The 12,966-nt window shown below is 36.6% G+C and overlaps 1 protein-coding gene across 1 annotated transcript in view; it reads left to right on the top strand.

Moving 5' to 3' along the window:
- The window catches only part of LOC150101692 (leukocyte tyrosine kinase receptor-like), a 95,828-nt gene that overhangs the window by 54,622 nt on the left and 28,240 nt on the right, over positions 1-12,966 (top strand). Inside the window, exons 14-21 of the mRNA XM_090399891.1 lie at positions 913-1,038; positions 1,205-1,370; positions 1,465-1,635; positions 3,231-3,482; positions 3,591-3,704; positions 5,306-5,501; positions 10,377-10,467; positions 12,387-12,451. Coding sequence (XP_090256017.1) covers positions 913-1,038; positions 1,205-1,370; positions 1,465-1,635; positions 3,231-3,482; positions 3,591-3,704; positions 5,306-5,501; positions 10,377-10,467; positions 12,387-12,451 — 1,181 coding nt within the window. The remainder of the gene's footprint in view (positions 1-912; positions 1,039-1,204; positions 1,371-1,464; positions 1,636-3,230; positions 3,483-3,590; positions 3,705-5,305; positions 5,502-10,376; positions 10,468-12,386; positions 12,452-12,966) is intronic.

Here is a 12,966-nt window from a genome sequence, read left to right as displayed (position 1 = left end):
TGGCATATTCTGCTGCTGCCTGTTGTTTAACTTTCGAGTGGAGAATGTCACTGGCTTCTAATATTCCTAGGTATTTATAGTGTTCTCAGCTGAAATTGCTTTTATATATATCTCTTGATCAAAATTAAAATCGCTAGTGCCATTAATTTTTCCTCGTTTAATAGATAAAATTGCGAATTAATCTAAACCAAATTCCTTGATGTCCTGAGTAAAAATAAGAACTATGTTCAATAAAGAGTCTATTTGCTTGGCCGATTTTCTATATAATTTCAAGTCATCCATATACGACAGATGGGAGATTTTAATATTTTATTTAGGAATTTCATATCCAAATTTTTTTATTATTATTATTTAAGGATTGCGTTGTGAATTCTGTATGAATCGTCCGCTTGGGTTTACAAGCTGCCTTGTTATTATTATGAAAGAAAATCACAAATTTATTTCACATTAGTTTTATGGAAGGAAGTATGAAAAAAATCTTCTTAATAGAGACTAAGTCATCTTCGATTATATTTCACATCCACCCTACTTTTTTGAATCGGGCTAAGTTGGTTATTTTTTATTTACAGCCGAAGAAATTCGGGCTATTAAGCCAGTGTATTATGTAAGTTAATCGCGTGTGTTGTAATGGCCGGTGTGCCTGTGTTTGTGCGATGAAAAAACCCGATTTTCCGAGAATAAAATCACCACCGCGTATGAGACCGACCAATTCACCCTCAGTTGAAAAGCTCTGATGTTCACTACCTTCCATCCAAGATGTTGCCGGTAGATAAGGGTAACGAGAAAAGAGAATTTCAGAGGAAACGAATCTCTAGTGTCTCGTAATATTTTCTCAATGTTGTATTATTCACAGATATAAAGCTTTACTAAAGAACGAATCACTCTCTGATTACAAATATTTTACAATATTAGATCAAACGCAAATGTCGGAAGAAGTGGAAGCGGGGCATTGATAGTTTAAAGAACATGAAACAGATAGGCGATAGTGGTGGTGGTGGTGGAGGTGGTGGCGGAGGAGGAGCTACGCTTGTTTTTAAGGTAAGCTTCTGTTATTACGTACATCTAAGGAATGTTTTGCATCATTTGCACTTAAATAAACCCAATTAGAACTGAAATCTTTGAAAATATATTAAAAATAATATTTTAATATTTTTTTTGTTGTATGTACTGATGTTTTCTGTTTCTTTTTCTTCTTCTTCGATAGTTTGATCCCCAAACCAAGGTTAAAGTGCCATTACTAATTGCCGGGGGTGGAGGAGGACTATCTTCTGTTAGAAACGATGATCCACAAACAGCGATTGATCCCAACGGACAAGGATGGAATATTAGCACAATTGCAGGGAGTGGATTGTCTTCTGATCACGGACCAGGTAAGAAGGATTGCGTGAACTGTAAGCATCTATCACCTTATTCGCTTATCAATTGCAAAGTGATCGCATTGTAATCGGTGATCATCTGTTACAGGTGGCGGTGGAGGATGGAATGGTACCGCGTCAACTGAGACTTCTGGCCAATCGTTAGTGGACGGAGCACAAGGAGGAAAACCATGCAAAGTCTCCGTATTTGATACGTCTGGTGGATTTGGAGGCGGAGGTGGCTCCTGTGAAGCAGGAGGAGGTGGAGGAGGATTTAGAGGTATTTAAATGTATTTTTTTGCCATGTAAGTTGTCTCTACATAGCGTGTCAGGACGTTTTTTCAATTTATGATTAATTTTTTATTGTTGTGTCATAATTAAGCCAATTTAAAGGTGATTGCGAATTTTAAACCAACTAGATAGAATTACTTCCGGAGGTCAGCGAATGATTAAGGAACGACCCATGCTGCGTTCCACATAATCTCATAAATGCTCCATGAGCTTCACATCAGAGACTTAGACAGCATGGAGCACACGGAATTCTCATATACGCTTTTCATATCCTGCTTACACAATGCAAGCCTTGTGACAAGGGGATGACAAGAGTCCGTATCCATCGGGCTACATTGTCACCATGTAGGGTACTACATGATCTGAAACAATCCTCAGGTAAGAATCAGTGGCCGGGGTGTAGGAACAGGAGGACATAGATAGCCACGAGAATAATCTCTATACCAGGATACCGCCATCAAAGGCTTGTTTCTTGCCTTTGATGGCGGTATCTCACTTTCTGTATTTGATTAGTTCTAATCAAATTATGATTAAAACTAATCATAATTTTATAATAGGACAACCCGTCAGTATTTCAATGTGTCTGAAAGAACCATCTTTTCCCATTCCGACTATATCAAACAGACGCATTCCCAAGGAAAAAAAAAGGAGAATTCAATTGTAACATCATCGCAAATAGGAAAGAAGCAAAACAAGAAATTTAATAACTTTGGGAGAATTTGAGATGGCACTAAATGGACTATCGTTTAGTAAACTTCTTTGGATTTCTTAATCTTCTTAAACTATTTAAAACCTTTGAGAATCTTGTTTTAATGGGCGCTGAATGGAAACGACAAAATGGACAAAGTACTTCAGAAAAGAGATTTCATTGGTTAAGTATTATCTCGCTGCACGTGTTACAGGAATTAATCCCATTCCTATTCATAGGTCTATGATGGAAAGTCGTCTTTTGAATTGAATTTCGGCCGAAGTCACTCAGACCAGTCTATTTTGTTCGTTAATTGCACATGTGTGCTATAGCTGGTTTGACGGTTTTCTTTTGAAATATCTAGTTTCCCGAAGACAAATCATTGACGCTTCCATATAGGAGTGGAATAGGATTCGGATCAATATATATATATATTTTTCTCAACTGAAGAACAAATGTGGCAACTTTGCTAGCGACACGCACGAGAATCGGGTCTCACTGGTCTGCGATTCATCTATTGCATTAGTGATAAGGCTACGTGAATGCCAATAATTGCAGTGCAATCATCAGCACTACACATTATACCTTCCGTCTTGTTCAGAAAGAACTTACGGATTGACTCAATAAGCAAAGATAGGCCTTGCAAAAGGTTTGATAGATTTTGAGTTCGTATCCCAACGGAGAAAAAAGTCTATGATGTTCTTCCAATGGAAGAACGAGATGGATCTTATCAGGCAACAAAAATAGGTGGTTGTGAAAAGCACGGTGAGTATAAGCCCTAATTTCGAATTTTTTGGATGACTTATCAAGTAATAGCGTTTTATACGAGATTACACATATTGATACTGAGCATTTGAGCTCATAAATTACAATTAAAAATTAAACATTTGTTTCAGGGGGCGACGCCGCCATGAAAGATAATGCGAAGGACAATGGTCAAGGAGGTACGTCTTACGTGATCACTACTGCAATGCTTACATTAGTGGAATCTGGTTTCAATCTTGGCGACGGAGGTGTGGACGTTCTTCCTGCTCAAAAGGGATGTGGTTGCGAGTATTTATGCGTTCAACTCTACCTGGAGAACCAAACCTTCCATTGCATTTGTCCTACGGACCATCACCTAGACAGCAGTGGGTTCCGTTGCACAGGTAAGTTGCAGCTTAATCTGAGGAATTTCTTCTTTCTATTTTCTGAATTTTACTATGCAAAATCACCTCACTTTACATCACACTAATGTTCAACATGCTTCCTGATAGCTGGTCCTAATATTACCAGTACCCTGGGAAGATACCACACTCGCTATATTGTAGTGATTGTTATGTGTGTGCTCATCACCTTGGCCATCGTTACCTTCATCTTCATTCTGGCATGTAAGTTTCTTTCCTAACAATCTCGAGTTTAATCCCGAATATTTTTTCTATGAGTTATGGTTTTATCAGTTATGGTTAGGGATAAATACGTAGTATATTTGACAATAAATGTGAAAGGGAATGTAAATATATCACCGTATAGCAGTGTTTCCCAACGTTTTTTGGATCATGCCCCCTCCCCCCCCCCCCTAGCATAATAGTCAGCCAAGTTCTGAAAAAGTACAATATAAACTTTAAATAAAAAAGGAAAATAAGTTAAACTGTTTTTAATTTGACTTTCTTCAATGAATATAAATTTTATATTACACTTTGTATATTATAAAACATAAAACTTAAATCGAACTGAACTCGGGAAAATAAAATCCAAGTTAATGTGATCCTTGAGCTTGAGGTCTGCTTCAAAGAGTTTTGAAGTTCTAATTTAGTCATTTTCAATCTCAAATCCCCATGGTTTGTGATATCCAGATGATTTCTTTCTTTTCTTTCTTTTTTTTTTTTTTTCAGTAGCAAGTCATTTACAGCACGAAAGCCACATTCAACTAAATATGACGACGGGAAGGACAACAGTAATTTTTTTGCAAAACTAGTTGAATTTAGGTATTTCGTTTCTGCCTCGTCAGAAAAACATGCCATTGTTCCTTTTATGTTGAATAAAGTTCTAATAGACTCATCGTTTTGCTTTTCTGAGAGTTCTTCTTGATACTGCATTTATGTTGAATGCTGTACTAGTTTTGTCAGTTTTTTTTCTCGGAAATTCAGGATCGCAACGTCGACAATGGGGATTTTTTTACTATATCGGTGATGAGGTGACGAATGCTCCATCACTTTCTAATTTCCCCCAAAATATTAAAATTGCCCCACGTTGGGAAACACTGCCGTATAGACTACCTGTACTCGTGATCTCACAGATAATAAGTATGTTCATTCGAATTTCGAAATATATAGAAAACCAACCGAATATTCTTTGATAAGCAACACTGAATAGTACTTTGCTCAGAAAAGTAAATTAAATATCTATTTGAAGATCGGCTGTGTTTTGCCGTTTAGTGACATCTAGAATTTAGTTCTTCTCCGAGGTGTTCACGTTCTGTTATAAATGTCAGAGAGAGAGAGAGAGAGGATGTTTTTACATCTCTCTTGCTAAGTTTCCGTCCATAATTATACCCATTCTAATGACCCCTCTGCTTCAAAATGCATAGAAATTTGCGAGAATAAAATCAATTGTTTATTTTATTACTCTTCCTTGCTATTCAACGCTTACTTCCGGTTCATCACAATTAAACTTCCGGTGTTTTTAGCTGTCATAAATCAACTGGAATTCCTAACTCTTCAGTGAATATTTCGCCTCCCCATTCTTGTTTCAACCTGCATTATACGGAATGTTTTGGGGTCTTTACAACTCCACGTGTAAAAATTTCTATGCCAATAAACTGCATTATTCAGTTCGTTACAGATGCACTTAAAAGAGAACCTAGCTAGCCTTATTAGTAATATTGTAATTGAATTCATCTTATTATCATCATTGAGATCATACTCTACCCGTGCTTTTTTTTTCTTCCTTCTAACCTATTCTGTTTTTTTTTCTTCCCTTTTTTCGACAGTCAACCGCTACCGAAAGAAGCAGGCACGAGACTTGAGTCACGAGCCATTGAACAACCCGGAACTCCAGCTGAGTCGACTGCGTCAAGCGACGGGGGGAACGGTGACCGAATACAACCCCAACTACGAGTTCGGAGGCAGCACGTGCACCGTGCAAGACCTACGGGAAATTCCACGTGAGAACCTGACCTTGGTGAAGTGAGTGATTTTGTGCGGTATTCAATCCCAGAAGGGTCACTCTTATTCACTTTAAAAGTTTTAAAATGTCGTTGCATTGTAATGTCAGTTGTTTTCTTCCTAAATCCACACGTGATGTCTCTTATTTCGATTAAGTGGGCAACCTCTCGAGCTTTGCTAAGTAATCTTTTTCATTCCTATTTAAAGTTATGAAAAAGACTGCCGTCCATCGCATAATCTGTTCATATTACTTACCTTTCCAACGGACGATTTTGCATCCCCAATTGCCTCTTTATAAAATTATCCACTAGTGGATCGAATTCATAAGAGCAGTTATAATCCAAAAAATGCGGAACTTCTTCCATTTGGTACGATCATCTTGTTCTGTGAAAGTGTTACCAGTGGTTATCCTTACTAACAATGCATTTTTTGTTCTCTTATAAGAAAAACAAGTTCCGAAGACAACATTTTACGCTTTCGATGGAAAGACTTTGGTTCAACTAACATAAAAGCTTTTCATTTGAATATGAATAAAAAACAATTATACCCTTTTGTGATCAGTTTTATTGAAAAAAATTCTTGCCACCAGGGGTATTTTGATTTCGGAATACACTGACTTCAAAGTTTTAGTAGAATTTCTTCTGTTTTTTTGTTGTTAACACTTATAGCCAACTATGTTGAGTAATCTCAAATGTACGTGGATTAAAGAAGTCTTCAACTGATACGTTTCTCAATACGTAGTTTAAGTTTGGTACATTAAAAATACTTTTTACATTTTTTTGATTTTCAAGAAAGAGACCTGATTGTGAACTAGTAAGATAAACTGGAATAAAAAAAAAAAAAGAAATCAGTAAAAGACGAAAGAAATGTGGGAAAAACTAGTTAGCTCTTTCAACATTTAATTAAATTAATTTTATTATTTAAATAAAATTAATTTAATTACATTTAATTATCACTCTGGAACATGGGAAAATAGTACAAAATTCTGTCCCAAGGGGACATTTTGCACTAGAATCGCGTGATATTTGCATAATCTCAGTGTTTCAACTGACGAGTTGGTAGGTATATAAGAAAGACTGGAACGGATTCGCGTCATTCTGATAAGACCGACGGTGATACGGTGATCTCACCTTACCGGAACGTGAGCTGCTAGTCAAGCTTTACTAACAACAACGTGGTTATGACTTGCTTCGAGAATTCTGGCATTTGGATGATAGGAGAAAAGGTCCAATGACAATAACAAATCTTAGAAAAATGATTTTAAGATTTGAAAATAGCGGATCTTTAGCAGTGAGGCCAGAACGAGGGCGCAAACGGATTATTCCTCAACAAGTTGACGAAGTTTCAACTGCCGTCGTGGAACACGGAATGGATAACGCACAAGGGTCCAGCAGTGTTCGGGCAATATCAAGGCAACTGGACATGCCATACTCAACTGTGGGGAAAATCCTGTGTCAAATGCTGAGGTTCCCCCCCCCCCCCTAGAAGATCTCCCATACTCAAGCTTTGCTTCTTGGTGGTGCAGAAACTCGACTGCAGTTTGCCCTGACATTCTTAGCTCGAATGGGGGGTGGACGATGAACGGCCGTGGAAGATCTTGTGGAGTGACGAGGCACATTTTTATCTGAAAGGTGGTGTTCACGCACACAAATGCCGCATTTGGGTTGCGAATAACCCTCATGCGTTCCATCAGACCTCTTTACACTCAGTGTAACGGGGTCTGATGTGTCACAGTGTGGTGTAATTTATGATGTAGTCACAGTGTGATGTAATTTCACAGCATGGTCAATTATCGGTGCGTACTTTTTTCGAAGGACTTCGCCCGACAGGACCAGTGACATGTACCGTCTCTGCTGTTAAGTGTCGGGAGATGCTGTGCCACTTTGTTGTTCGGATTGCAGCAGCGAAGATGCCTTGACTCTACCATATTCATGCAAGATGGAGTACGATCTCACGTTGGATTTCCCTGTACAGCGAATGTTACGAAAACACTTCACAGAAAACCGAGTGATGAATCGTGCATTTCTCACATCATGGCTGCCTCGTTCGCCTGATCTAAACCTCTGTGACTTTTGGTCGTGGGACCATCTGAAACGCGTGGTGTACGAAGGACATGTTTCTGATTTAGCAACCTTGAAAGACAGAATAGCGCAGCATGTGAGGCCAATCAATGCAGTTCTGTTGCGTTCCGCTGAAAATATTATTCCCAGAATGCAGTTCTTAGAACATCATAATTTATTGTGTCTCTTCCAGCCATTCATCATCATCATCATCATCATCATCACGAATCATGGGCTCACTGCCCGTTGAAGTCTGATGCCTGTTTCACTATCTTCTTCCACCTTTCTTTGTCCAGTGCCCAGTGTCGCAGTTTTTGTATACCCATTCCACACCAGTCTTTTATATCGTTTATCCATTCTCTGTATGGTCTACCTCTTCTGTTTAAACCATCCAAAATACCAAACATAAATGTCTTTATCTTCCGGTGCTCACTCATTCTACAGATGTGTCCAAATAATTGCAGCTTCCGTTTTATAATCTTCTGCATTAGATTCTGTTTTGGTTGTATTTTCTGATAGAGCTCTTCATTGGTGATTTTCTGTACCCATCCTATTCTTAGAATCTTCCTGTAACAAGTTCTTTCAAATGACAAAATTCTTTTTCTTGATTCCTTATTTACCCAAGTTTCAGATCCGTACAGTACATCGCTGAAGATGCATGTTTCCAATACCTCTTAGTTTTGTTTGCAGACTGACCACTTTACTTTTCCAGATGTTATCCATGGCCTTCAGATTTGCCCTTCCCTTTGCAATCCTGATCTTTATTTCTTTTTTAATCTGACTTATGCTTGTCCAAGTCATATGTCAGATTACTTCCCAAATATGTAAATTGTTCTACATTTTCTATATCAGTTCCATCCACTTGGAATCTTTTGTTTTATGTTCTTCTCACCAAATACCATTATCTTTGTTTTTTCAAAGTTCATAACAAGTCCAAATCTCTTCCCTTCCTCATTTAACAGTTTCAGTGTTTTTTGTAGTTCTCTTTCGTCTTCTTTAATAATAACAATGTCATCTGCAAATCTCAGATTGTTAATTCTCATTCCGTGTACAGATATTCCTTTGGCATCTTCCTTCATTTTTTCCGTTGTTCTTTCTAAATGTGTGATGAAAATGCTTGGTGATATTGGGTCTCCCTGTCTAGCACCTCTGCTTGTTTTAAACCATTTCCCCAAATCATCACCTATTCTAACTGCTGCAACTGCATTCTGGTAAACATCTTTTAATATAGCTATTAGTTTTTTATCAATTCCATAGGATTCCAGAACTGTGATTAGTTAATTAAATAATTAATTAACTAATTAAATTAGTTAATCCCAAATCACGCGATTCTAGCCCCAAACATCCCCTGGTGGCAGAATTTTTACTTAAGTATAAAGAGCTAATAAGCTTCATTTCGGTTTCATATCCCCTTAATTTAAATAAAGAATTTTTACTGTTTTTTTTTTTATCTTCTGTAAATCAAAACCCCATGTTCCAGAGTGTACTTACACCAAGTCTGGTGGAATTTCGTCCAATACATTTTTCGCTACATAGACACCTTTAATTATGGCCATCCTGTATATATAACGGAAGTATCAGGAAACAACTCATGCCTGTACTGTATATAAAAAAAGTAAAACAAGAATGTCACAAACTTAATATGAAATATGATTTTATTAACATTTAATTACAACATAGAAAAACAAACCAAAATAAACAATGGAAAAAAAAAAGAAATGAGGAAATATTTTATTTAATGCGCCATGTGTGCTTGCCTGTTCATAAATTCATTCCAGTCAGGAACACATGAGGACAATGTTACTCGCAGTATGTTTATTTTATTTTATTTTTCATTCGGTTCTATCTTATGAAATGTTGCAATTGTCGCGAACTTGAAACTGCTAACATCGGTCTGACAATTAACGGATTTTTTTTCCCTTTTAAAAATGGAGAAAGATGCCGCTAGATCTGGAAAACGTCATAAGTTTCTCCATTTATTTGACAGTTAGCGAGTGTAAACATCGTAATCGAAAATGGCGTTCATTTTTGTTTTATTGATAGATTTGAACACTTGTATAAAATCAAACCAAAGTGTTTTAAACATATGAATATCGGCGAGCATCTTCGCTTCCCTAAAATGTCAGTTTCGCCAAGAACATTAGTCGAGAACTACCTAAGCAAGATATCGAATACAAATTGATCCAAAATCTCGTGTAATCAGAACCTGGATGTATTCACACACGAGAGTTTGGATCCAAGTTCAAGATGATGGAAGATTTGTAATATTTTAGGGAATTTGAGGAAGTCTATGCTGTAATACCTCTCGATGGTAGAATAACGTTTCAAGGATATCTTGGAATACTTATTTGACCATGTGCTCTTTCTCTATGACATCACAATGATACTCCCACAGGTTGCAAAGGATGTTGAACCAATCAGTCGCAAGAATGGTTCATAAGCACGATTGAGTTCCAACAGATCCCCTGGAAAACACAATCCCCTGACCAAATTCTACCGAGACTGTGGTGGGATGTTTAATAAGACGGTAAGAAGAACTGTTTACTATGAACTCGATTGCTAGATTTGCTATTTGAAGGCTCCGATTCCGACTTGACGAACTGCAACCACTTCTATCATCTGAATCACAGCTAAAGAAGCAAAGTCAAAGCAAGAGATGGTACCTTTCTTTACTAATTATAATTCTTTATCTTTTTTTATACAGCTTTTTTATATAGCTTTTTATACAGCTTAAAATGTTCGTTTTTTTATTTATGTGTAATTGGTTTCAATTATTTGTAGTATACAACAAACTAGCACGTATCAATATTACTTTTAATAATTGTGTATTTTCTAGAGCTTTAGGTCAAGGTGCTTTCGGAGAAGTGTATCAAGGATACGTGACGAATAATTCCAATGGAACTGGGGAGATGCCAGTAGCTGTTAAGGTAAAGAATTTTGAGGACTTCATTTCGGTTAAAACCTGTGACATTATAAAGCGCATTTAAAATTACAAAACGCGAATGAAAAAAAAATGGCATCGGTATACCAGTTGCCGAAGGAAACTTAAATTAAATTATTAAATTTAATGCGTGTTCATAGATCGAGAATGAGTAATATTCACAACAATAGAAGAACAAAGGAAGTTGTCATGGTTACCAGCCATACTAAATTAAAGAAAGGAAAGCCATTTTCTACAGTAAATGCCGCCTGATGGCTTCATCATCTAAATGACATTTTAGATCGTATCTTAAAACTATCTTAAAAGTCAACAATAGGTTCTGGTTGTCTTGACTCTTCTCAGCAAAGAAAGTAAAGTGTGAAACGTGATGAATTGAATGGAAGTTCCAATAATGCAGCACGGAAAACAAGAAAATGCGTCTACAACAGCAGAGAATGAAAAGAGAAACAGTTTTGAAAAAAAATATTTTTGCTTCGAATTCCTTGCAAAATGACTTGCAAAAGCTAGTCGCCAAGGATCTGAACACATCACAAGAAAATATGTAAATTGTTTCAGTAATTAACATCATTTTGCAAACTCTTGTTGAACAGAAACTCACATGCAAGTATGAACATTCAAAATAATAATTATTTATCACAGAAATTATAATCATAAAATGTACAAAAAAAAAGCTACCAAGAAAATAAAAATACCCAAACTTCTACTTAAAATGATGTAAGGCAGTGTAAAACATCAGTTACATGAAAGAGACGAAGCCTACCACCAGCTAGTAAATGATTGTAATAACACCTTTGGAATACTTCCTAGAAGTACAGTAACAGATCCCTAAGCTCACATATAAGTATATTATGGTTTCAACATTGATGAAAGATGAACAAATTTCGGCTGTTTATGAAATTAATCCAAACAAAGGTTCGGTTATCAGTGGTATCAGATCCAAGGATATTAAATTACACGTGATTGGCCTAGATCCGATCACGCTAAAATGAAATAAAATGTTCGAAACTATACCTGACATATTAGAGATCGTATTAACACCTATTTAAAAACATCCCTCGGAAGAAAAAATTCGCAAATGAATCGACTCGTAACAGTTATTGACCATTTTTGGAGTCACAAAGAGGCTTTTTCTCTCTTTCCTATGCTCTTTAACAGAAAATGTTAACAGTTAATATGCATGATGATATTAAGCTACCTGTAAGAGACTAGATAATCCACTACACAAATGATACCGCCACAATTTCGGGTCATAATGACAAAGACATACAATAGAATATTAATTCCATCCTTATTTGGCTTAAACTATAAATTATCTCTACCAGAACTCTCACAGTGATGATAATTAATGTGCAGGGTACAGTGGTGTTAATCATAAACCCACTAAGCCAGCCACTTGATCAATGAGTAATTAACAATATCAGACATTTGATATCGGGTTCTGAAATATACGAGGATGCATACACCAGTAGAACTACCATGATCACGTTACAACAATATGGTACGTTGGAATTTACCTTGATGCAAATCTGGAATAACCACATAAACCATTTACACAGAAATCTGCAGACAATATGATACAAATCATACAGACTAAAATGCTTATCTCCTTCATGAAAACATTAATACACAATGAATGATTGCGAAAACGCGTTAGGCTGTGCTACAACAACAAATACATCCTGTGCATTTTATTAACTAAATATCTTAATATCAATATTAAATGCTGAAGGTGATTTTTTGAGAACAAAGATAAGCGCCACCTTGTGTAGCATATTTATGTTGAAAATAAAATAATTTTGAAACTGGTGATACAATAGTAATTAAATCCGAGTAATGTAGCTACACAAGATTGTAAATTGTAATTGTAATGTTTTCATCCTTCTAATTCTTTTCAATCTGTTTCAGACCTTGCCAGAGTTATCATCCAATCAAGCCGAGATGGATTTTCTAATGGAAGCTCTCATAATGAGGTAAGTCTGCTATGTAAAAGATGTTACAAACCTCAACTCGAAATAGCCTTGTAATCAATTAATTATTGTAATTAATTATTTTTGACGTTGACAACTTTCCGGGCAGCTTCCATCCTTCAGCTCTTCTTTATCACTTTTCACACTCAGCTCAGAAGGCAAGCACACAAATGAGGAAAGAAATCGACCAATCCAAGTGCAAAAACTTACCTCCTGCAACATGACAGTCGTCCATCGCCAAAGTCATGGAGGAAACTTCTTCCCATCCATGTTTCCATCTGTGTCACACATTCAGATGGTACCAGTGGAAAATCTCCTAAAGAATGACCTGCTGGCTTCACAACAGCGATAATCAAGGCCAGCTATCCTTTACTTTGCAAAGAACTGTTTACTAATGCAGTTCTTTGCGACTAACCTTTCGTAGAAAACATCATAAGAATCACAATAGCGGGGATACAAACAAGTCTTCTGATATTCTCCATAACTGTGCTTAAAACTTAATTCTAAATTGTGATTCT

The sequence above is a fragment of the Typopeltis vanoorti genome, chromosome 11, assembly GCF_054136105.1.
Source record: "Typopeltis vanoorti isolate ZY-2024b chromosome 11, IOZ_Tvanoo_1.0, whole genome shotgun sequence".
Classification (NCBI taxonomy): domain Eukaryota; kingdom Metazoa; phylum Arthropoda; class Arachnida; order Uropygi; family Thelyphonidae; genus Typopeltis; species Typopeltis vanoorti.
The sequence above is the reverse complement of the archived record's forward strand: the minus strand, read 5'-3'. Positions and strand labels throughout refer to the sequence as shown.